General features: G+C 46.8%; 1 protein-coding gene across 2 annotated transcripts in view; it reads left to right on the plus strand.

The window, feature by feature from the left end:
- The first annotated feature begins 7,950 nt into the window (after window positions 1-7,950).
- LOC146796180 (uncharacterized) overlaps window positions 7,951-27,127 on the plus strand; it is a 121,421-nt gene continuing 102,244 nt past the window's right edge. For both annotated transcript variants that reach the window (XR_014969899.1, XM_085630180.1), the window contains exon 1: window positions 7,951-8,151. Coding sequence is in view for 1 of the 2 variants with exons in the window: in XM_085630180.1 (XP_085486306.1) it covers window positions 8,050-8,151 (102 nt within the window). In the remaining variant the exon portion in view is untranslated. The remainder of the gene's footprint in view (window positions 8,152-27,127) is intronic.

Raw genomic sequence — 27,127 nt, forward strand, 5'->3', positions numbered from 1 at the left:
ATGTTGCACATTGGCAAAACATTCACCCCCAGTCACAGATCTGGGTTTAATCCATCGTTATTTTGCTCACCACGCCGCCCCAGTTCAGACATGGCCATATGCAAATCAGTCTTGACCCTGTGCCTCATGGGAACAGTCCAGCCCGAACTGCCAAGGCATGTCTTCCCTGAACCGGAATCAAGCATCCTAGGACCGGTTTCAGGGTTTCCCCCCTCTTCAGCCAGGATAGCTTGACTCCAGTGGCGTTGTGAGCACAGGATCCACATCTGGGCATACCCTTCCCACATAGGACAAACAGCAAAACACACAAGATGATGGATGGAATGTTACACATTGGCAAAACAAGACGGCTGAAATGCCAGAAACCGTTCCTAGGAAGCTTGTTTCCGGTCCAGGGAAGGCATGGATTGGCAGTTCGGGCTGGACTGTTCCCATGAGGCACAGGGTCAGACTGAGTTGCATATGGCCATGTCTGAACTGGGGTGGCAGAGTGGGCTAAAGAACGGTGATAGATCAAACCCAGATCTGTTGACTGGGTGTGAGTGTTTGATTGGTTCTGATGCTCCATTCATCACCACCCCCTTTTGTACCGCTTTGTTCGCCATAAGTTGGCAGGGTATGCTCAGACGTGAGTCCCTTGCTCACTTTGCCACTGGATTCAAGCAAGCCTGGCTGAAGACGGCTGAAATGCCAGAAACCGGTCCTAGGAAGCTTGTTTCCGGTCCAGAGAAGGCATGGCTTGGCAGTTCGGGCTGGACTGTTCCCATGAGGCACAGGGTCAGACTGATTTGCATATGGCCATGTCTGAACTGGGGTGGCAGAGTGGGCTAAAGAACGGTGATGGATCAAACCCAGATCTGTTGACTGGGTGTGAGTGTTTTTGATTGGTTCTGATGCTCCGTCCATCACCACCCCCTTTTGTACCGCTTCTTACATGTGATGCCAGCCGGGGACCAGGTTTTGGTTATTTTCCCCACTACGCCCTTTAATTCATTCAGTTCAGTTTTTGAGCGCCGGATTAATTCCATATTCTCTACCCTTAGGTTGCGCCACCCTGTCCTGATGAAGACTCGCAGCTGAGGTCCCCACTTGCCCTTCATGCATTAGTCGAGTCGAAACGTCGACGCTCTTCACCTTAGACCTATTCCGGTTACCCCGTCCTTCCCTTTCATGAATATGCATGGTTGCATAAATTAGGATTAAAACAATTGTGTATAATATGTTTGTATTACGGACAGGTCTGGAAATGCTGGTCTTTATTACCAGTGTACTGTTATAAATAATTTAAACTGTTTTTCCTTGAATCCACGATTCTTCTCTACACTACCCCACACTTGCACGTCCTAAACCCTTTCCCCTTTTCTATGCAACCTATTACCTTATGGAAAAAGTTCATTTTTGATAAAAAAATAAATGCATTACAAATGATATGTGTTTCCTGGCGCTTTTGATAACAGAATATATGTATTTATAATATATTGTAATATCGTAGTGGTCTATAATTGGGATTCAACACCAGTGTTGTAGCCTTTGACACAACACGGATTCAGTATAATTGAATTGATTTCATAGACTTAAGACAGACTCGGACCATGTGTTGGATCTAAGCTCGTTTTCTCAACACCAGAACCTTTTGATTCTCTTCATAGTTCTACATGAAGATATTTTATAAGATTTCAGAAGTGATGTAAGGTACAGAGGACAATAATTTGATGCTTCCTTCTAAAGGACCTTGCCACAGAGGTTACCCCATCTTAGCTTTAACTTAACACTCAGGGACTTCCCAGCCTCAGCAGCCCTTTTGCAGAAGGGATTGTGGCTGCCAAATTGCACTCCCAAGCCCCCACTTTCTGCCATCCAAAGGTATGACTGTACTGTTAGATCTCAGGTCTTTATCATTCTGGGTCATTATTTTGCCTTCAGTGGGAAGCATCAAGAGGGCTACAGAATGGAGCTCCATATTTCCCCTGCAGATGTGGCCTTCCACCCTACATTTGTTTTAAGGTATCAGATTATGCAGAAAAATCTGCATCAAGGAGTTCAGCCATTGGTGACTAAGAGAGCAATGGTTTCAGTTTACAAAGGGAATTCCGGGGGAGGTGTTACTTTGTCTTATTGCTTGTTTAGAAGCAGTCATGACATGTGCCCAATCTCAGATGGTGTCCTTACTGGCTATAATCTTTCTAGTTCATCTAAGAAACGATCTATCAGCATTGGACTTCCCAGATGCATGTCTGCGTATAGACTTCTACATCACACACCGAAGATATCTATGTTGCAGTCTTGCTTCTGCAAGTTGAGTGTACGCCAATGTCTAGACTACTTTGATGGGATCGCTGCCTGTGAAAAAAGATTTCCTTACTTCGACAACTGATTAACCATGTAATTCTCCTGTTTCCAAGTTTTTGATTAAATCACACCTAAATCCTTGGGTGGTGGGTTTTATGGAAAGTCCCATGCAAACTTATTAGGAGTGTTTCTGTCTGCACTTTGACACTTCAACCTACAGTTACACGTTCCTTTCTTAGAAGTGATAGGCATTAACCATGAATTGGACTCAAGACAAGTTGGAAATGACGGGTGCACCATGGAATTTCTTTAATTCACATTCACTTGAAGCCACTGGTCCTCTGTCTCCTGCTTTGTTACTAAGAGATCTATGCATCTTCATATGCGGATATGCCTGAGATCAGCAGCTCCCTGGGTGGTGGCCGACTCCCGCTTACCAAGAAATAGGGATGTCCCTGTTCCCTCCAGCTCCCTAGGTAGTTGCCATAGGTGCAAGCTTGACTGGAAAGGACACCACCAAGCAGACTGCATTAAAGATGTCAAACTGCTTTAAAGAACATTACATCACAATGCATTAGCAGTCCATAAACCAACTACCTCTCCTATCACTCATTGACTTTATTCTTGTCTTTGACCCTGTCCAGTGGTCCGCTGTGTTTCGGCTGGGTTCGCACTAGAGCAATATCACATACATACATAAATGTGATAATAAGTACCCAAGCACACAATAGTAGTCCATACTTATTATCGTATAGTTTTGGCCTGGAGACTTGCTCTAGGCAGCTGTGAACCCCAGGTGGTGGGGTGGCCAGTACGACAATAGCACCACCAGCTCAGATTACTATTGTTTGTATCAAGATTAGGGTAAGAAAGCCTTTTAGTAGGGTTTTCGCTGATAGGGGTGTAGTACCTGTCGTTGTTAAGTTGCCGGAGACATTCAGTGTCATAGTCGCAAGTTGACATTATGACGGTAGCTCCCCCTTTGTCAGCCTGTTTGATTGATATAAAAGTGTCATCAGCCAGAGATCTAACAGCTGACCATTCTGCATTGGAAAGGATCATAAAAGGGGCATTGGTTGCGATCTCCTTCAGGTCCTTGAGCACAGCTTGCTCAAAGGTCAGGATTTAATGTGGCACCATGCTGCTGTTGGGTGTAAAGGTTGACGGATTGTGCAACCCTGTGTCGTTGCTGGTTGGTGTGGGTCTGTCTTTAAAGAATGCGTTTAGTCTGACTTTTTCGGAAGAGACTGTGAATCTCACATTGGTCTCTGAACCTGTCAGTCTTTGGGGTGGGAACGTAGCCTACACCTTTCTGGAAAACACAAAGTTCAGTCTCGGTCAGGTTTCTGTGGGAGAGGTTGACTACTAATTTATTTTCCCCCTTGTCATGCTCCTCATCTCTACTGCATTCTGGGTTTGTTCTTGCCAATGTACTTGCTTGGCATTTCCTCTTCGCCGCCCTCTTCCTCTGCCCCAACCTCTTCCTAAAAAAGGTTGGTTGTTACCATGGAAGAATGGCTGTGGTCCATGTGGGTATCCTCGGGGTCCCGGTGGGAACCCTGGATATTGCCACATAGGTGGACCTTGGTAGGGTGGCATAAGGTAGTTGGGGTAGTCCGGACGTGCCGTACGTTTTGAGGTATTGCTGCCCCAGCTTCCTGTGCTTGCGTCACTATTAGAAGAGGAGCCTCTCCTTGTATCAGCTGTGCTTTCATCTGAGGAATAGCTAGTTTTTGTCAAGGTAAAATCAGCCTTTAGGTACGGGTAGACTTTTTCTTTGTCAAACCTTTGAATGTCCTTTTGTAGTTTGCTGATTTTTTGTTTCATCAGAAACTCTCTACTCTCACTGATTTCATGGTTGATCTCAGTGAGTTTGCACTTGAATATTGTGTTTTGAATAGTTGCCTTCAGATTCCCTTCAGCTAATTGTATTCGTGCTAGGAGGGCATCTGCTATCCTTTTCGCAGTATTGATGAGCAGAATAAGCAAATCCCTGGTGCACTTCCATGACACCAGGGACCATTCTTTTTTGAAGATAGGATCATCTAGGAAGAGGCGGGGGAAGTTGGTCACAATTAAGCCATTTGGGGCAATGTTAGCCCGTAAATATTCCGTCATGATGGCTCCGTGGAGTGTGGTTTTGAGCCATTCTTTTTTAAGGGATCTTAGGAGTGCCAAAGGCATTGTTCACCCCCGAGGCATTGATCTGGATGGAGCAGAGATGGGTCCACCGACTGGGCTCTGACAAGTATGGCCTTAATGAGGACATTCCTTGGAGCACCCTGAACAGCTCCCAATTGTAGGCATAACATACAACTCACCCTCGCCACACCTCCCTGGATCATGCCCCACAATAAGACACTGCTTGCCCTATGCCAGTGCCGACACGACTCTAAATATCTGGTCCCCGTTTGCGCCCTATCTTTGGTTGCACCTCCTGATATGGCGCCCATTACGTGCTAGCCAGCTATTTAGCATGTCTACACTACATGTGCAGTTTCTACTCGATATGTTACAAGACCTACATACACTGTTGTCAACCCTATGCCCCACTCCGGTTGCCGTAGTTCATACCACCCTTCTTTATTCCAATAAGGCACCTTAGTTTACCACACTCCAAGGTGGGGATGTTCATAATCTCCCACCCATATGTTGCTGCAGCGATAACACATTCCAAAATGGTGCCCGATATTGCCGGCCTACGACCCAAAATGGCCACTGCCCAAACCCCACCGGAAGGCAGAAGGTCCGTGCTCTAGTGTTCCTCGCCCTAACGCGGATGCTCCGCAATGCGCGCCTTTTTCCATTGAGATATATGCAGCCGGTACCGGGCTTGCCGTTACCTCCCAGTACCGGCACTGCAGGGTAGGTCCTCCGCTGAATGGGCGCGAGCCGACGTGAGTATTGGCAACCCCGTTCTTTCCTCTAAATAGGTAAGACTCACCAATGCTTGATTTGTTCAAAGGCTAGCACCTTGAGGCTTCGAGCTTGGATACCTACCTACAGGTACCAGCAGTGCACTGCTCTGAGACACGTACTCCACGAGTCTCTCCCAACGTGCCTTGTGGTGCAGCATGAGGGTCGGGGGTCCGGGCTGAGTGTTCCACCCCTCGGGGTATACACGCGTTCGGCCCCTGGGCTCATGCTGTCCTGCTATCACTTAGACCGTGGTCTACGGCCATCAAGGTGGGGCACTGTTTAACTAGCTTACCCCGGGCGTGGGACCCCGCACCTGCGACAACAAACTCTGGGTCTACCGCTACTTTGCTTACTACGCAGCCTCTTTTGTGCTAGTATTTTTTAACATGTCACCATCTTTGGCCCCTTCCTCTAGGACATACGTTACATTAACGTGTCCACTCCATGCCGCTATCCCATGGGGCCAGTCTTTACTAGATTTTAGGTGAGTCATTGAATCTCACCGGAGTGTATATTTATGACTTCTGTTGTACTGCTGCCACAGCACTTTTTCATGGTTTTATATGCACCTTACTCACTGCAGTTATACTGTATCATTGCATAACCAATGTTCAAACCTAATATGATGTCTACAAACTTGCCACGTTAAACACAAAGGGGTGGTGCTGACATGTTTTGGTAACGTGATCCTCCAGAAAAGTCATGATGTAAATGACTATTTCATTTAACATTTTTTCATTTTAGATTGGCTACTGCACCTACGGACACTACACGCCTCTGGTGCAACTATACTGGTAAAAAATAGGTTACTACACCCCATTGCCAGCGTATTAAGTGTAGATTCAAGTTCTTAGGTCCTGAAGAATTGCCGCCAGATCTTTCCGACTATACAGGCAAGAAACATGTTGACCGAATAATTCTAATGCAACTGCCTACAACATTACTGTAGACAGTCACCATACCTATTTTAATCAAGGTGGGAGACAGGAGTATTAAAATTAGTTTCCCTGATCCTCCCATACCCCTGTTTTAACTCACATGGTCTTTTAGAACCCACATCACTGCACTTCTACTCTCTAGGACCCCTTACACACACTGCACCTCACGGCAAGGAATAAAAGATCTCTGGCAAAGAGCCCCCACTGAGGGTGCCCGTCGGGTATTGCAGCGCCGACCTGACGAGGAGCATGCCTGATGATGAAGCATGACACCCAGCGGGCTGGGTGTGTGAGGGCCCTAATTCCGAAAGGAAGGATTCCCCATCCTCCCTCTTGGTAGCCACCATTGGATCTCGGCCCTAGTTTTTCGTCAGCCCCCCCTTAGGAACTGCTTACTCCTTTTTGTTTGTTACCTGTATCAGGGCCCGTATGCTGGACCTTAAAAGCCCTTATCTGGTCCCTCCCTTTTGTTAGCGCAGCCATCCCCAGTCATCGGATGGCGAACTGGGGTCCTTTCATTTCACCAGACACATTTAAGGATTCTTCCACTTGAGTAGACCGCTGCCCTTGCCTAGGGCTTCTACCTATGGTTTTAACCTCTTTCACCGTGGAATAGGAAGTTATTCTGATTGTTTTTTCCCACCTCCTACTCCCAAGAGGAGTTGAATCTCTATTTTTCGACTGTGCCTTGAACATAGGCCATCTATAAGATCTGCATTTATCGCTGCGGACCTGGGGATTCACTTGTCATCGGATCTGCTTGCTTCCCCCCTGAGCAGGTGGGCCATTCTGACCTAAGCCTACGATGAAGCAGGGTCCCCTCGCCGGGCGCGGTGAGGTTCATTCCACTCTCGGTATGGCAGTCTCCAGGTCAGACTTTGGCATGATTTCCCTCTGCAACATCTGTTATGCAGTCACCTGGGCAATCCGCCACCAGGGACGTCTTAAGGATTTTGGGGGCCCTGGGCCAAACGTATTTTGTGGGCCCTTGTTCGGAACAAATTTGAATTTATGATCCGATTTCAGGGCTTTCCTGACCTCTTTGTCCAAGTCAGTCAAGAGTGCACAGAGACACTCCAAATTCTTAATGTGTCTAGATCTAATATTCAGAGATAGGGATGTGTGTTTTCAATATTTTAACACAGCAGCAGCTCCCTAATATTGCTGGAAATGATCTATGTGACCCCCCTCCCATTTCTCATATGTGAGGTCCTGTTTTGATCTAAAAGAAACTTTTTTATGGATGCCGCTTGAAACAAACACATTTCTCTGCAAAATGTCTGTGAGACTGTGACACATCACCCACATTAAAAGTAAATGAGAGGAAAACAGCATTTTAAGAGTTTTTCAAGGTCATCAGGGTCTCTTGAAAACTGAGTTGGCTCTATCTGGGGGCCCCTGAATGGCTGGGGCACAGGACCAGAGCCCACTTGGCCCATGTCTTAAAACATCCCTGCTCGCCACGCCTTTCCAGCTCTACAGATTGGCTGTCGGAAAAAAGACAGTCAGAAGACACTTGGAAGGGAACACGATTGTATCCTCAGTCCATCTCCAATTAATCAGCTATCTTTGTAGGATTCTAAAAAAAACAGACCAACGCTGTTGGTGCAGTAGCAACTCGACTATCTCCCTGGTGATCCTTGGGTAACTCACTTATTGCTACATCAGACACATCAGCTCACTGATTGGAAGCTGCGACTTGCACGTGACACGCAGATCTCCGCAGCAGGTGCGTTAACCTGTTGCGCTATTTGACTGAGCTATGCCTCTCACCCACAGGCCCCGAGACGCCAGGCTGCGGTACGTGGTGGCGAGAGGAGGGGCCACGGGAGGACTTTGGGGAAGTGCCGGGTGCGGTGCTCGGCCTCCGTGCTCAGCAGATGCTCTCAGCAGGTCCCCGAGGATGAACGCATGGCTGCTGACAGGGCTGGCGACGGTGCTAGTTTTTGTGGTGGCCTCAGCGGCTCCCAGCCACGACCCGGCGAATGATGTCGGGCAGCCACAGGTAAGTGACTTTATGGGGATAGAAAAAGAAAGAGGGGTAGTGACTGTAAGAATAAAGGTGGGGGCCGTGGACAAGGTAATACACACTCCACAAGGGAAGTGAAAGGCGCGAAGATGGGCAGGACAGAAGATCAGATATTTTTTTAAAAAATTGAGTTCATTAAGTGCTAAGAAATGAAGAATTCATTTTTCAGCAGTTAGGAGCTCATCGTAGCACATGGGCTGATTGATGTACCAGGTGCCCAGGAGAATTTTTTTAAACACTTTAGGTTTTCTGAGATTCCTCTGAAGCTGGGGCCGAGTCAGCGACATGTCAGACTAGGCCCATGTCCCTGAAAGGAGGGCGCTGCGGTCCTGGGCCGGCTTTAGCCACGGGGCGAGCCTGGCCCAGGGCGTCTGCTTTCGGAAATGGCCTTGCCTGGAAACCTGCTTTTGATCTTTCATTTTATTTTAAGATCACCAGCGCCTCGCTGCATAAACGATCTTGTCCCCTCACTCAGTCCGTTCCTCCCCCCTCCTTCTGGCTTTCACCCCCACCCAGGGCCTCATTTCTTTTTTTTTTTAAGTTTAAGAAGCTTTATTAATGTATTGTTCATCATACAACATAGGGCAAGGTGTAACAATATTTAAGAATAACAAACATATGTAATAAAAAAATGCCATAAAACATATCAGAAAGCTGTTTTCAATTTTAGGGTTTACATAGGAAAAGAAAAGGGGGAGGAAAGGAGATGGGAAAGATAAAATATGCTCTGCAATTGAAGATAAACTAGCAATAAATACTCTCATTTCTAATTTAGCCTCTACATAGGCGCTATAAGCCAGGGGAGAGGGGGGGGGGGGGGGGGGAGGAGAGAACCTTCCTGTGAGCAGGGCGGTGGGAGATCTACGGAGATCTCTGCTGTGCTAAGTACCCAGGGCCCAGTGCGCATCCAGATTCATGTCTAATTCTTTTATCAAAGGAGCTGCTGCTCTATTTGGCCATAAGATAGGCACATTGTAGCAAGTATTCTGCCTGCATTTTAAATTGTTCATTTTTTCTGAGAAAGAAAGGAGAGAGCTAGCGATCCCAAATGTTTTGTATGCAAGTTATTATCCCCAGAAGAAGGAAGGGGTGAGTTGGCCATGCTGTGGATTGAAGCTGTAGTGCTCAACCCAGCGAGCTGTCTCACATACTTTTCTTAAGTGCTAACAAAGGCTGTTAAAAGTGGATGCATTAGAAACCGATCAAATGTAATACATAGAAATTTAAAAAGAGGCACACATCTGACACTTATACTGTGCAAATGTCAACGTTGGCATTTTTTTCGGAGTACACTTATGTGGCCTTCAAGATGAGATTTTTTTTTTTTTTCTGTGTTTTTTAAAGGCCTCAGAAAAATTGAGGATTATTTGGGAATGGATGTTATTCTCAAAATGAAATAGAAGAGCACGTAAAAATCAAGTAAAAAATAAATACGAGTAAAGGAAAAAGGAGGCAGCAGAGGGAAAAACGAAACCAATAGAAAGTGGTAAATCATTTGAGAGTGTCCGCGTTCTATTCAACAGGGGTGTCTATGTAACCTGGGCATTCAAGGGAGGGAGTGGGGAGCAGATTATCTTCAAATTAGGCCCGGTTCTAGCAAGGGGGCAGGTGTGCCAGGTCCTCCCAAGGCCCATTTACTAGAAGAAAAATGTATTTTGTTATTTTTCCTTAAAGGTTCATCAGGACCTGCAACCTTGGTTTCTGGTCCCAATTAATTAACTTTCCTGATAAACATCAAGGCCTTGCGCTACTTGAAGTGCTTCTGGAGAGGCGTGAAGTCCATGGGGATGGTGGCAGTTATCATGAACATGTGAAATGTAGGGGTACCTATGAGTCTCCCATTGTTTAAAAAAGAGTCCCACGAGTTCCCATTACACAGTATTTGAGATGTTCCATACTGCCAGGTTGACTGGAATTATGGCCTTCCGCAGCCACCGCATTTTCTGCATAGTTGTGGATTTATCACATTTAACATACAGTCCATCATCAACTACAAATAATCTGCAGATTTTAACCCAAAAGAAATTCTAGCTCAAATAAATATAAATCAAAAGTTACTCAAATGAAGCAACACATATTGCTGTAAAGTGGAGGGCCCTTTGCAAAGACTGGTCACTTGCCAGTTGGTTATTGCTGTATTTGGGTGTTGAACTGGTACTAATGAGGTGAAACCTTTGCCCAGACTTTGTTAACATGTGTAAAAATGACAAAATAATGAAGTAATTTTATCACAAAATGTGCTAGATTATACTACATAATTTGGATTTTCTTGTTGCATAATTTAGTGAAATCAACCACATAATTGTTAATCCCTGCTGCATAATTCCAATGGCCCAGCATGTGGCAGAAAGGGGTTTGCCATCCCATAAAAGTAATTGAAAATGTACATACTATCAATTTATATCTTAGTAGTGATTTGTTTTATTGTCTTCTTACTGTCCTGGGTCTTAAACCTATACGATAACAGAGTGAGCTAATGTGCTTGCTGCCAATATGTTGCTGTAATGTGTGGCTCCATAAATTCAAATATTGCCATTCGGCTTTTCATTTCTGACCTAAGAGTGGGACAGCAAGCACTGCAAAAAACTTGCATGCCCTGCCATCAATATAAAAATTCTGAGGTGCTAGGTGTCCATAATCTGGACAACAACGCACTTATTTGAGCTTTAAACAATCACAATGTGTTGGCGCATTTTGAAAGTGTATTACCCGCATAGGCCACTAATGTTATCGGCTATCAATTAACTCACAACTGTGAATAGGGTGGTGTCCTTTCATCAGAAGTCCTGAAACACCCAGCTCCAGAGTTACCTAAAGTGGTTTTATAGGATTGGGAACCCAATGACAGGGGAAATGGTGATGTGCTGGAGAATTGAGAAAATGAAGGTTGATTAGGGGAGAGTGTGAGGATAGAAAAGATGAAAGTAAGCAACAAAGTATGGGTAAGAGAAAAGGCTTGTCTGGAAAGATGTGAGTGAAATAAGAGTAAAGAAGGAAGTAAAAAGGAAGAGAAGAGAAGAAATGTGACCAGAAGGGCTGATTAGAGAGTAGTAGGAGATGGATGTGAGTCATAAGGTAGAGAAGGCGATAATGATGCTGTTAGAGAGAGATGAAGGAGGATGACGGAGCAGGAGAAGGATGAGCAAAGTGGGTGATGGGAATTAGGTGATTGGTAGGCCTGTCCCGAGAAAAGGATGAGAGGTGAGTAGAGAGAGAGGAGTAAGGAAGGGTGAAGGATAAGGCTGGTAAAGGATTGGGATGATGAGAAAGAAACACTATCAGAGAGGGGGTGACGGGCAAATGATATATTGTAGTGGGCAGAGAAGGAGGGTTAAGAGGAGAGTGGTAGAACAGAAGGGAGAAGAGAGTAGTGGTGATGAGACAGAGAGGGTGATGGGAAAGACTAATAGGAGAAAATAAGCAAAAATGAAAGAAGAGTGAACATGACAATCACAATTTGAAAGAGACTGTTCAATTTTGAGGCATTAACATTAGCTGCACATTTCCAATGTGTTCCCCTTAAAAAAAAATCTCCTCAAAGGACTGACAACTGAACATGGATTGAAAAACTAGCCACCAAATTGCTTGTACAGTTGTCAACTTTAGAAACTGTACTCTTGGAACAGTGGGTAGGTAAGTCCAGAAACAAGCTCACATTTGATGCCTGGTCGGTGGCCAACTTGGATTACTTTTCCAATTGTTATTGCACTTATTGGGGCTAAATAGACAGCCGCAGTCATTAACCATAGCTACAAAAATGTGTCTTTACACCCACACAAGCACAACAACAAGTACAGAAGAATTTCAAGCTTCCTTATATAGGCGGCAGCAGTGAAGGTAAAGCTGACAGAAAAGGGTATGGTGGAGAGAGCCAAGTTTGAGGTGGAGAGAGAGGAGGTTGAGGTAGAAAGATGGGATGGTGAAGAGGGAAGGGTGATAGGTAGGAGAGTGAGGGGGAGACGGAGGGGGTAGGGCAAAGAGAGGGAGGATAGTGGGGAAGAGAGCGTGTGGGCGGTGAGTTGGAGAGAAGAAGGAGGTTGGTGAGGATGAGAGTGAGAGAAAGGTATGAAAGAGTGAATGCTGAGGCGAGAGAGAAGGATGAGGTAGAGGTAGAAGAATGAGGTAGACGTGGAGGCACAGTGAGAGGATGGTGAGGTATAGAGAGAGATGAGGTGACGGCAGGAAGAGAGGAGGATGAGATTCCAACTCCTCAATTTTCTCCACTGCCTACTGTAACATCTATTTGTGGGACGAGCACTCTTGCTTTGTAGCTAGGTTTGCACGGCATAAGTGGCATACATGCACGCGTACATACGTACACCGACAGGTAATGTGTAGCCCACACTCCTGAACACAAACAGGCCCCTTCCATTGGTGATATATTCACTAACCTCACAGAAGTCCCCACAAGCAGCGCGTAACACAAAATGATGGATCCACCGCAGAGACCCAAGTGGGCAGAGGAACGGGGGATTGACGTTTCCAAGCTTTTTTAATTTGATCAAAACAGTCTCCATACTTTTTAGCAAAAAAACAACCATCCCTGAACCGTTGAGTTGCCGCAGGTTGAAGGGTGATTAGAAGGGTCTCCTTTACTGCAAGTAAGAGAAGGGCGAGGCAGCTAAAGAAGAAGCCGGCTCCTGAAAGAAATGTAAATGTGCAGTTGTAATCAGCAAATCTATAGGCTTTAATTGATTGAATCTGGAACTTGTCCTTTCGATGGAAACCATTAAAAAATGATTTTCACTAGGTACAGTCAGCGTATTATTAAAAGCATAACCTTTGAAAGCACTACAAAATGTACACGCAATTTTTTTTTAGCAACAGCTTATTTATACTGTGTGCTACCTTTCCTATACTGTGGGTAATGCATTTTGTTAGATAATGACATCTATTCACAAACTCGTTTCTCTTAGCTCTATAAAAACATGTAACTATTTCCGCCGTGGACCGAACCGGAGTCAAAACGGTGACAGCCCAGTTACACCCACAGACATCTGACGTGATTGCATTAAGCAATCGTGCTTTCCTACCAGAAGAATACATTTCCCACAAGCAAATTTAATCTGCATTTATTTTTCATTTAAGGTGTGTGCATTATATTTTATTTGTAGTTGTTCTTCTTCACCACGTCTTTGCACCGCCCCCACACTCGCTGACTCCTCCGTCATTGTACTTTGGGTCATAGTTGATAGTTCCCATACTTTTCTTTATCCACTTCGACCACTGATCCCCCTTCAGCGTGTGATTAGGGTCCCTGAGTCTGCCATATCTCACAGATATTCATTGGCCTTTTTCTGCTGGCTCCCCTGAAGGGTCGCAGGGGAGGCCTGATGGGGTTTGGCCACCGCAAGGGCCTTTGTCGTGCCCCTACCCACAAGAGGCTGGCTAAATAAGTGTTTTCTCACTCATAGGGTATGATTTTTGTGTCAGAGAACCACACTGACAGACAGGCACTACCAGTCTCTCCACCTCTTCTTTGCCGTTGCTTTCTTACAGTTCTAGCATCCCTCAGGCTTCAGGCACTTCAAAAGTAGGCATGGCCTTAAAAGCAGGTCAATCACGGGGAGCTTGATGACACTCGACTATCGCCCTTAGAAAGATGATAGCCTGATCGTCCATGAGCTTGTGACTTTTAAGTGATGTCCAATCCAGACAGCTATCTTTACCTAAAACTTAAACATCAACCTTTTTTTTTTTAAACCATTGGACTGTGAAGGAGAGCTTTCCAAACTTTCCTCTGCTGTAATCTCAAAAGATGCAATTTTTGCTAATTGCACCCCAGGAATCTATTTTCCTCAGTCTTAAGTGGCGGTTTCCCAGAGAAAAAACTAAGCACTCATTTTCTTCCCATGTATTAAGCAAGACGTTGTTTGTGTTGGAGTTTCTCGGGCCCTGTCTGATCTTGCCCTGTTTCTGTCACGAAGCTTAGCACGAGACACGGCCTGAACGTCCAATGGGGACGCGTCTCAGGACATGATTGCACGCGCTGCGATCTTCCAACGGATTTCCACGGCGTCCCACCGAATGCTTTGCAAGCTGGGAGGTTTTTGAAGGCATTAGGGCCCAGTGGTTACCACATATACAGAGAAAACTACTGGTAAATCGGAGATTAGTGCGAAATGTTGTGATGATAGGTAACTTTTTCCAGAACAAGAGGTAAAACGCAAAATCGTGCAGGTGATCCGAGAGGAGCCGACATGTTAATCGGGGTAACCACAGACAGGAATACGCTGACAGTGCTGGGAACTTGTACAGACAGTGGCGTAACCAGGGCCGAACTGGACTGGCTCCCTCGAGAGGCCCTGGCAGGAGCTCCTCTCTTGGCCCCGAACCTTGTGCGAACATGCGTTGTGAAGAGACTGTGTTTGTTTATACGGTAAACGGGACGGTGGAGCTGCGTCACAGAAAGCGCCTTGCACAGCGCCGCTTTAGAAGAACACTCACCTGTTACAAGTAAGAGTAAATGTGAACACCTGCAACGAAGCGGCCCTGTAATGCAGCCTGCCAGTCCAGCAGGAGCCTGCTAGGTAGGGTGTTGCCGACTACGACCTCTGTGGATGAACAGAAGTCTCAGGTCGAATTCTGCTTCATACAAGTATAAGCCTTCCTCAAAGCAAGCGGTTAATGTCTGTGTTTAAAAACTCGGAAGCAGGAATTGTATGTGGCATTCAGCGGAATAATTTTAGGTCCGCGCAGTTTTGTTGTTTGCCATTCCTAGGGGTCTAAACAGCTATTGAAAGAATCCCGTGTGGAGATTACAGCCAGTATTGTTAATTCCGGCTACCTGGAATCCGCACACAGAATTTCCCCACACCTGTAATTGTAGTTAGTCTCGAATCGATCAGTGGATCGTTTGCCCTTGGCCTAGTAACGCAAAACGATGGCCTCCCCGCACGATTCATCTCAACGCCCTCTACAGTAGGGCCATGGCTGGAGTTCTCACCTAGACAAAAACCGGGGGATGGGCGATCTCCGGACCTCAAGAGTTGCACGACCTACTTAGAATTTTGACCTTGACACGAGGGCACAGACATGCCTGTTGACGGATCTGAAATGTATTCTGTCAGCTGAAGGCAGTTTTCGCTAAAACTCGTTTGTCATTACCCAGGACCATACAGTGTATACAGGTAAATTAGTAAGAATGTAGGTGTCCTGTGGGGCGTAATTTCTCCAATTCGATTCCATGGAGGCTTTCAGACACTCCGCCCCCAAAATACCTATAAAAGTCCTAAAAAAAACAAGCGTACAGTACTTTACAAATACATATATTAGCATTAAATCTGTATATGTAAAAAAACGCTTTCAAAGAACGGTCCATTAAATAATTCTGCACTTTTGGTCTGCCACAGACAAAAACACTGAGTCCTCTACAGAAGGAATCACAGTTTTGTGTCATCTGAAAATTGTTTGCCCTCTAGGAAGGTTAACCATATGTGTTCTGGATCCCGCAGCAATCTGGTTATTGAACAGTATCCTTGGTGGGTACTGGCCTTGACCACTTGTGTCCCAAGACCTCAGGTACAGTTGCAGTTCAATCAAAAAACTAAGAGGCGTATTTACAAGCCCCTATCACCACCTGAGTGTCACTTTTTTGTTGCATAATTTTCCATATTTACAAGTTGGCACTAAGCCACTTAGCGTGGCTTAACACCACCTTGTAAATATGCCCCTTTCCGCTACAGTCCTCTGCAGCAAAGGGGCGTGCAATGGGGGTTGCTTTAGGCGTTCTACTGCAACACCCATTGCTTTTTGACGCTGCCCCAGATTAACAAGGCTGAGGCAGCGCAGAAAAATAACACCATGCAAGAGCAGGCGTTAGAATGGCGATGCGAGGAGACTTGATTAATTTCTCCCTTGTTTTTTGCTCTTTCTATGTGTGCTGCATTCTGCGACACACATAGAAATAGCAAATCGCCATTATTGATTGTTTATGCGCAGGAAGGTGTCCCTTTCTGCACATAAACAATCGTCATTGAAGTGCAGGCACCTTTGCAACATGGCGGCAGGGTGCCAGAAATGGAGCTAGGCAGCTTTTTTGGCGACAGCACCACGGGAAACACAGGGGTGCGCCATATTCTTGTGAAATGGTACATCCCTGTGTTTTCAAAATGCCTGAGCGCGACGCTGCCAAATTTGGCTCAGCTCCGTGCGCTGGCATTTGTTTGTAAATATGCCCCCAACTTACTTCCTTTGTACACTTCGACTCTCCAAGGACACAGCTTTTGAGTAAAATAATGCTTTTCACTGCAAGAAGCACTAGGACTGTTTTCAATCGCTAGTACCCACAACAAAAGCACAATGGAGTATAAGATCCCTGCAAACTGACTGTTATCAGCCTTCCTGTTGCAGCACTTAGAGACAGAAAATGACAGGCCCTGTCTAAAAACATACTAACCTTAGGCAATAGGAACAGCAGTCCCACCCTCATGCTTACCATCTGCCAAAACTGCAGTGCCTAGGAACACCAACTCATCAGCTGCCCTTTTCAAACCAAACCCTCCCTATATTTCTAAGGAGAGCCCTATTTACATACTCCATCACTTCAATGTCTTGTCTCCACCCTCAAGCAACAGGAATGCAGACAATACTGTTCAACTGTCTACGGAGGCTGCCCTCACCCTCATCTATAATCGACCCACCTTTTCTTTTCTAATTAATACAGTGACCAAAACTTTAAGAGTGAACATCATAAAACATCCACTGCAGCATTTGCAAAATCTATTTATCAATGTTTCATTATTTACCCTGTAGATAATCTCATGTTGATATAGTCATTAGGTTATTACTTCCTTTGATCCCAACTTAAAGCTCTTGATATTTCCCTATATATGGAACCAGCTATTACGTTACACTTCCAGTCCATGTGCAGATGAGCTGTGTTCGTTGAAGCAGTTGTCTAGCAGTAGCCAAGCAGCAGACAGATTGGTGCCAGATTTTGGTGCCTATCTAAAGTACCTAATATAGCACAAATCAATGCCAACATGCAAATAATATTGTTTCTTTTTCCAAATTTGCACCCTCAGGTTGTACGCTATCTAAAATAAAAACTCATCAGTATTCCTAAAAAACCGTTAATGAAAAACTGACCTTAACTTAAAACTTCTGACTTTCAACTCTTTTTCTTTCAAATGACTCTCTCCTTCCTTTTCATCCTTTACATGTCTCTTGTCTTTGAGCACAGCCAACTCCAAGTCACAGGCATCTTTGCTTTAATCTCTATTATTGTATTTCTGCAAATTACAGACACCTCATTTTAAGTACACAAACTTTCCTTTTTTAAAAGTCATACCCCTGCAACCTAATAATACTTAATTTCCTCTATCTCCTCTATTAATTCCACCAACCATCTGCATGAACTCCCATATCCCCCACTACAAGGTTGCCCCTTATCACCACTTGTTCTTCTTAGCAATGGAACCTTTTGCAAGTCACACGTGACAGCTGGGAGTTTGGATCGGGTTAGGAATACAGCGTCATGTTCACATTATCTCATTATATACAGATGATGTATTTTATCACCAGGATGCCTGCTCCAGCCTCCCAGTGGCCTTGGATTCATTGGAGGAGTTTGGCAGGGTGTTGGGATTAAAAGTGAATATAAACAAATCCTCCCATTGTTATACGGTTCCTATGAATTTAGTAGGACTGAGTATCTGAACAACATAGACTTCAACATATTGGAACTTAGTTCACAAATATTTTTCAGAGAATGTTGGCCTGGTTCCTAGCTAGCTCACAGTGCCCCATGTGAACTCTACCTTTATCATGGTACCAGATGGTACCAGCAACCTCGAACATGCCCACTCTATATTCCCCAAGGAATTTGTGGAAACAGATCTATCCTTTCATTGTTTTACTTTTGCCTTCACAGTGTAAACACAAAAAATATGCAAATAAAGTTTTAAAACCTTTATTAAAACAATTGCATCTTGCAATTTAACATTGCAGCGGATGCTGCTGACTAGAGCATCGGCCGCGATGTAAAAAATGCAGGTTGTGCATTTCACTGCACTATGTGCCTGCCACGTAGTGCAGTGAAATTTAGGGGGGTAACACCTCCCCCCAACACAAGGGGGGTCCGCAACGGGCCCCCGAATCCAATCCCTGGCAGCCTTTCCATGGTGGTTTCGCCACCATGGAAAGGCTGGCTGTAGCCATGATTGAGGAGATCTGCCTTTCCATGGCGGCAACACCGCCATGGAAAGGCATGCGGTTTCTGCATTTGGGGGCCCATTGTGGGCCCCCAGGGTGTTGGGGGGGTGCACATGGGGTGTATCTATGGTACCACCCAGCATTTGCATGCACAAGGTGGCAGGCACCGCGCGGTGCCTGTCACGTTATGCATTCAAATGCACAACATGCATTTTTTACCTTGCGGCGGGTGCTGCTTGCAGCACCGCCCGCCGCAATGTAAACAATGCGGGATGCACCCGCCAGTGTGGCGGGCGCATCCTAATACCACTGGCGGGACCGCCACACCTTTAGCGGGCGGTCCCTAGCTCCCTTGCGATGGCGGGCAGACAACGTATGGGCCTCTATGTTTTCAATTAATATTAATTATTAATGTAATAATGAATTATGTTAATTGTATAACTACTTTTTTGCTACATGTTTTGAGTGTGTTTTGTGCTTTGTGGGGATTTATTGTGGAAAGTATATTAATTATAATTGGTTAATAATTAGTATTTAATTAATGAAAATTAGTTTTTGGATATATATTTATATTACTTGTGTAAAGAATTTTTTAGGTGCAGGTTGTGCGTTTTGTGGTGTGTAGGTTGGGAAGTAACTAAACTAAATGCATATAATAATGTTTTTGTTAATAAATAATTTCTAAGTAAAAATATTTATTTGTATGAAAATAATTTTTGTATTTTATTTATAATAATGTTTGTAGATATTGGTGACATGTATTTAAGATTGTTATATGATTTTATTTGTTTAATGTTTAATATTAAAGATATTATTATTTTATTTGGCAACATATGTATATTTTTTTTATTAACTTTGTTTTAAAATAATTGTATTTTGTTGAAGATATTTTGTATGTTTTTAATGTTAGACAGGAGTGGGAATAGTACATTTTACCCCTCCACTATTCAACACTTTCCCTACTGTTGCACTTGTTTGAGTGAGAATAGTACATTTGAACCTTTCACAATCCAACACAGTCCCTACTGTTGTACTGAGTGGAGTGGGAATAGTACATTTTACCCCTCTGCTTTCCAACACTTTCCCTACTGTTGCACTTATTAGGGTGGGAATAGTACATTTTACCCCTCCGCAATCCAATACTTTCCCTACTGTTGTACTGACTGGAGTGGCAATGGTAAATTTTACCCCTCCACTATCCAACACTTTCCCCCACTGTTGCACATTTTGGAGTGGGAATAGTACATTTTAGCCCTATTCAGTCCAACACTTTCCCTACTGTTGTACTGACTGGAGTGGGAAAAGTACATTTTAACCTCCGCAATTCAACACTTTCCCTACTGTTGTATTGACTGGAGTGGGAATAGTACATTTTACTCCTCTGCTACCTAACACTTTCCCTACTGTTACACTCGTTGGGGTGGAAATAGTGCATTTTACCCCTCCCCAATGTAACGCTTTCCCTACTGTTGTAGTGATTGGCGTGGGAATAGTACATTTATTCCTTCGCACTCCAGCTGTTTTGCTACTGTTGTACTGGCTGAAATGGGTACAGTAAATATTATCTGCAATTCAGCTCTTTTACTACTGTTGTATTTATTGGCGGGAGATTTGTAAATTTTAACCAGTTTTATTATTTTTGCGTTGTGTGAAGTGGGAGAATTTATTTTTTAATATTTTAATTTTATTAGTTCGCATAGTTTGGTATAAATTGTAGTTTGAACAGTAACTGTATTACATTTTATATTTATCATTTATTTTATTCAGTTATAATTCATATTGTTATGTTTTTGTTTATTTAAAATTATAATATTTGTAATTATTAATATTTGTAGTGTGTTTATAATTCTTGCTATAGTCACAGAATTGTAAGTAGTTTAATTTTTTATTTCATTATAACAGTTTTAAAAAAAAGATTTTATGTTAAGGGTATATGTGTATACATTTATTTGTTTTTATATTATTTTTAAATTATAATATAAATTAAAATTATTAGTTTAAGAACTTTTTTCTAAGTAGATATATGTAAATATATTTTAATTATTATATATGTATGTTTAGTATTTTTTCAAATGAAGTTTATTTGTTAAAATATATATATGTAGGGGCGTGGCTTGGACGCCGAACATGGCGGTCGCAGCCGTGTAGGGCTCCGTGGGGCCGGGCCGCGTCAAGCAAACATCCTGCATTTATATCCCTCCATTGCGTTTAAAAGTAGGTGACGGGGACGGCGGAATACCCTCGGCTGCCACCGGGAAATCAACATTGCTGGAAACGGGTGACGCAGAGGAGATCAGCGGCGGGGCCTGGGTGCCTGAGGAGGCCGTGGCGGCGCCCGGTGCCCGTGCGACTGCTGCAGCCGGAGGCGGGGGGGCTGAAGCGGCCGCTGCCGGGGCCCGGTGTGGTCGCTCCTCCTCCCCTCTCCCAATCCAACATGACGGTGGGCGCCGGTGCTGGCGGTCGGGCGGCCCACTGAGCCGGAGTCCCGGTCGGCCTGGAGGGGGCTGCTGATCGGCCCGCGGGGGCTCACGGAGGACCTGGACATCATCTACAGAGCCCGGTGGGTCTAGCGATCGGGTGCCTCTGCCGCCATTAGTGAGAGCCGGTGCCGGAGACCAGGATACGTGCTGCCCTGCTGGAAGCCTGGCGACAGGGAGCCTGCGCCTTTTGCGGTGAGCGCTGGACTGCGCCCAGGGCAATCCAAGCCCAGATACGTGGTGGCCCTTTGCAGATTTCGGACAGCGCCCACTCAAGGGCGTGACAGATTCTGCCCGGTGAGGCAGCGCCCTGCTGTGGGCGGGGGAACGACCCTCCAGCGCTGGGCCATTTAAGTGAGCCGAGGCGCCAGGTTCTGCCCTGGGAGCAGCAGCAAACATCAGCCGCGGCATCACGGCAGGCTGGGTGTGGAGGCTGGGGTGCCCTGGGTGTCTCGGCGGCCCGGTGCGGCTGCCCGGAAGGCGCGTAGGTCATCCATAGTCGGCGTCAGTTGGGGAGATGCGACGTGCGGGGCCGGTGAAGGTGACTGTAGACCGGCCAGCACACTGAAGAAGCGAGCAAGGACCGTGAGAGCGGGGCGCCGCCCGGCGCCGGCTGGAACGGATTAGAGCCGGACGACAGGGTGTGCCTGGTGACGCCCTCAGCGTTTAGACCATGGGGAAGACGGCCCCGGCGGCGAAACAACAACCCACCATAGACCAGTACACCGCGCAAACCCGTAGTAAAGACACGGGGATGTCGACGGACACAGCGACCCTCTTAGAAGCAATAACGCAATCCCGCACTGCCCTTGAGGCCAAGATTGGCGCAGTAGAGACACAGCTGGGCGCAGTGGAATCCGAGGTCTCCTTCCTCCGCCAAGATCTGCGGAAAGCTGTTGATAGAATCACGGAGGCGGAGACAAGGGTTTCTACGATGGAGGACCATATCTCAACGCTACAGAAGAAGGTGGAGAAGCTCTCAACGATTACCAATGAAATGGCGGCGCGGATCGAAGATGCCGAAGGGCGCGCACGCAGAAACAACCTGCGCCTGGTGGGTTTCCCGGAAGGATGCGAGGGCCCCTCCATGGACGCTTTCCTCACCACCTGTCTGTCATCGATCCTGCCATCGGATATCCGATCCACGTGCTTTGTTGTGGAGCGGTCGCACAGGGCCCTGATGCGGAAGCCCCCGCCGGGCGAAAGGCCGCGTGCGGAGATCGCCCGGATGCTCAACTATGCAGACAGGGATGCTATCCTAATGTATGCCAGACTTCACAAAGAGCGGATGGTCTTTGAATCCACACCCATAATGATCTTCCCGGACTATACAAATATAGTTCAATGCCAAAGACAGTCATTCACTGAGGCTAAACGGAAGCTTCGATCCCTGAATATCTCCTATGCCCTGCTGTTCCCTGCACGCCTTAGAGTGATCTTCCAGGACAAGACCCTATTCTTCACGTCGCCGGAGGCGGTCTTCGCATGGACTGACGAACACCGAACGCTTAGACCGCACTCCCCGGTCCCGATGGACTCAGACTCCTCACAAGGCTCAGCCAGGAGCAAAACTGCGGGCCCGTCCAGAACTGATCGTTCCCGCCACCGGTCGACCGGGAGCTGGAGAGCTCGAACTCAGCCGCTGACGGATGACATACCAAGCACCAGCTAAGTGTATCCTGTATGGACTGATTGTATCTGTATTGTTCTGGTATTGGGCGCTTTAAATGCTAGGGGAGGTCAGTAGATACTTAAATCTCGACGTGGGTTGGCACTCACCGCACCCCACGGTTAGTTAAACACTGTTTTGGGGGTTTGGCGTTTTGGGGATTCATTGGTGGTATACAGTGAGTTTATGTGATTGGGACATGACCCGGGTATACACCGCGACAGATGCACCGACGTTTCGGCTGTATGGGGGAGGGGGGCGGGGCGGGTGGTTGGGTGGTTCATTGCACCAGTTTTCTTTTTTGTTGGGGATGTCACACGTTAGTTCCGCTGTCGCAACGTACACAGGATATCCTAGCCACTTCCCTTGGGATCCCACGTAGAGTAGATTGCACATACACAGCCAAGTAGACCCCTGGCGGATCTCACCTTTCTTACCTGGAACGTCTGTGGGCTACTGGACAAGATAAAACGAGGGGCTATGCTACGTTCGGCCAAACGCCATTCCGCTGACATCCTTCTCTTACAGGAGACACACCTCATGGGCAACAAGGCCATATGCCTCGCTAGATTCGGGTACGCCACAGTTTATCACTCAGGCTTCACACGGGGCTCGCGGGGCACGGCGATTCTCATACACAGACGTGTCCCGCTGCAGGTGACCAAAACGTGGGTGGACACAGCGGGCAGATACACGTTTTTAACAGGGACGCTATATGGAGAGCAAATTACCATCGGAAGCGTATATGCACCCCCGCCCATGAGTCAGTCGTTTGTAGACACCATAACTAGAGTATGGGGCGAGCTCCCCCCGGGATTGACGATTCTGGGTGGTGACAGGAATGAGACGATGGCAGCCGGCGATAGATGGCGCGCCGGGGAGGGGGCTCCGTCACCTACACACACCAAACTATTTACACTAGCCCAGGCCCTGGGTTGGGTAGATGTTTGGCGAGCTCTCCATCCCGAAGAAGATGGGTACACATATGCATCCCACGTCCACGCCACAATGGCTTGCCTCGACTATGTCTTTCTGCCGTGCACACATGCTTCCCGGATCCATTCATCAGCGATTCTCTCCAGAGGTCTCTCAGATCATTCCCCAGTACAGTTCACGTTGGCCCTCAACACACATAAACCTGATTTTCGCTGGAGGCTCTCCCCTTGGTCCCTAAAAGACCGGGACCACCAAAAACTAGTGACGGACACTCTCACCGACTTCTTTGAGCACAATGTAGGTACGGTTCAATCGGCTGGGGTGCTGTGGGAGGCATGGAAGCCGGTGCTTCGTGGGGCTGATATAAGTTTCCGAGCGGCGGCGAAAACTAAGGCCCTCCATCAGATAAAGGCGTTAGAAGACAGTCAGGCGCAACTACAGCAGCGGGTGCGTGCGGGGGGGGCCGCGGTTCGACGCAACATGCTCGCTACCCAGCGATGGTTACACTCATTGCAAACTAACAGCGCGAAAGAGGCCTGGCTGGCGATGCAACATCGTATCTATCAGTGAGGGGATAAATCGAGCCAAATGCTGCATCGGTTGTGCCAAGCTCGGACAGCTCCGACACAAGTCCCGAAGATACGGTCCCCAGACGGAACGCCCCATTCTGCCCCTGCGGCGGTCGCACAAGTGTTTGCCACATTCTACTCAGATTTATACGCGGCACGGGAAGTGATCGCCCCGCCTTTAATCGACGCCTTCTTTCGGGACATCCCTCCTCGCCAACTCTCTGACGAGGCACGGGATAAACTGGAGGAGCCCATCACGTTAGACGAGCTCCGCGCGGCGCTGATGGCTACCCGCCCGGGTCGGGCCCCCGGACCGAACGGATTCCCCGGAGACTTTCTGCGGCCCCTTATGCCGACGCTAGGCCCCTATCTGCTCCAGGTTGTACAAGAGGCCGAGGAGACTCAACTGCTACCACCTGATTGGCCACATGCCGAAATAGTCGTGTTTCTGAAGCCGGGCAGACCCCCTGAGGATCCGGGGTCGTATCGTCCCATATCATTATTGAATTTTGAACCTAAACTACTGGGAAAGGTCTTGGCCGATCGTCTACGAACATACATACTAGAGCTGATCCACCCGGACCAATCATGCTTTATGCCGCATCGGGCAACGAGGCATAATATCCGACGGTTGCATAATGCGATAGCAGAAGCCCATAAGCTAAGCTTCCCGGTCACGGTACTGCTGGCCGATATAGACAAGGCGTTCGACTCCCTTAGTTGGGAATACCTTTTCCGCCTCCTCGAGGCAGTAAACTTTGGTCCCCGATTCCGGACGTATATCAAGCTCCTATACACGGGTCTCACGGCGTCGGTCCGGGTGGCCGGTCATCGGTCGGCCTCGTTCCCGCTCCTTCGTGGCACCCGACAAGGATGCCCACTATCCCCACTGTTATTTGCGCTTGCTATAGAGCCACTAGCCGAATGGGTGAGGAGGGACGCAGTGATGCGTGGGTTGTCATGGACTCCGGACTACACAGACAAAATAGCCCTGTACGCGGATGATGTACTATTTTACATGGCTGACCCACGGGTCTCGGGGCCTAGGGTCCTTCAGATCCTCTGCATCTTCGGTGAGACGTCTGGTCTGTGCGCTAATCCTTCTAAATCTTTTTTATTCCCGGTGTGCGGGGACCTAGGACACATGGCTTGGGCAAACCAGGTGACTGTCGCTACCGACGGGTTTAAATACCTCGGGGTCTACGTGACCCGAGATCAAGATACGGCGTGGGCTCGGAATATAGCCCCTCTTCTCCCGGCGGTGCGGGACGACACAACGATATGGTCGCAACTACCCCTCTCCCTCTATGGCCGATCGGCGATCTTTAAGATGATTTCACTGCCCCGCATGCTTTATGGCCTCCAGAATTCCCCATACCCGATCCCCGCAGACGTGGTTCACGCAAGTAAACGCCCTGCTGAACAGGTTCCTCTGGCAAGGGGGCGCCGTGCGGGTGGCCCTGGCGACCTGTGTACAGTCTACATGCTGCGGGGGAATAGCAGCGGCGGATATGCGCGCCTATTACTGGGCATCCCAGCTGCTAGTGGTCAACGACTGGTGGAGCGTTTAACTCTCCCTCACACGCGGCTGCTACACTTACTATACGACTCCTCTTCAGTAGCCGGTCATCCTCCGGCATGCGGTACGGTGATTCAGATCTGGCGGCGCGTGGTGCGTATTGTGGTAAATATTTCATTACCGGTACTATTTTTTATGCGGTAAAGTCTAGTAAGAATAACTCAGTAAATATAAGAGGCAGAATCCGTGGTATTAGAGGTTTTAAAAGGCTTTATTCCTATACAAAGGAATACAATTCGAATTGCAGGCTTTCTATTCCATCACCACGAAAGTTCAGGAAGGAAGGGCATACATTATTGACAGATAATTGGTTTTATAGGAAATGCATTACAGTGAAACAGATGCAAGAGGCGTAACAACTGATAATACAGATAAAATGTGCATACGTAACTAATAAAGGTGGACCTATGGGCGTAATTTAATAAACGTCATCATACATGATGTCACAAGTGGGTGGATCCATAAAAGAATCCTGCAATGTCAGCAGAAATATTTGGCAGAGATGCGTGCGCAGCCGCATGACGTGTGATTGACGTGCAACTAGAGGGTGAAGGGGACTTGACATTTAGCTCTACGTGTGGAGACAGAAGTCTGGGGTTCATGTCAACCTAATCCCAAATCATATCTAATATCCTATGTTTAAAGAACTGTGTTATCCAAAAGGAAAGGTTTCTTAGGATAGAATCTATTCTGTACTGACTGTTAGTGCGTGTACAAGCGTCTAAGTGTCTACATGAGATGCGAGGGGGTAGGAATATTCCATGGTAACGGGGCTATGAATTACTTGCATGAGGACAGCGAGGCCTGGCCCTTTGCACGGTAGCTGGAGGAATGTTTACCTAAACTACTAGACAGGAATGCATCGGATGAGGAGCGGAGTAGATAATCTTGAAGGTGAAATACAGTTTTTGGCAGGCAACAGGCTGGATCAGGCACCGTTAGCCGCGCAGGGAGTAGGACAAAGTTCAAGGATACAGATGCAGGCTCAGACTGGAGCTTTCAGAGGCAGAAGGCAGGAAAAGGCTTGATGACAGAATTCTGGGCCTACTCGCCTGAATCTGTAAAATGTGGAAAGTGAACCACATAAAGTCGGTGGCCTTTCATACTTAGGAATGGAATATCTGACCCATCCATGGCGGATCTGAAAGAGGACATGTTGACGGTGGACGCACATGTATTTGCGTCTTCAAAACTGGAACTGGAGGGAACATACATGTACGTATAGCATGCACATGGAGCCGTTGGGGTCTACGATAGGGGACATAACTGATCACAAAATTCATATTTCCTCATTCCCTTCTTGTCCCCTACGGACCCTCAAGAGATATCGATCTTCATCAATCCATCGATCTGTTCATATAGGATCATTTGTTCTTCTTTCTTCTTCCGGGATCTTGAACGAAAACTTGGATGTGGGATACACGATGTGGCACACAGACCACAAATCGCTGGCCCACATTGTAGACATAAGCAGCAACTGAATAGTATGAGAAAGCCAATACCTAGGAAGGATAGGATTCTCCATCCCCAGGCTGACAACACGCCCCAGAACCAACCGGACCAAGTC

The sequence above is a fragment of the Triturus cristatus genome, chromosome 10 (genome assembly GCF_964204655.1).
Source record: "Triturus cristatus chromosome 10, aTriCri1.1, whole genome shotgun sequence".
Lineage (NCBI taxonomy): Eukaryota > Metazoa > Chordata > Amphibia > Caudata > Salamandridae > Triturus > Triturus cristatus.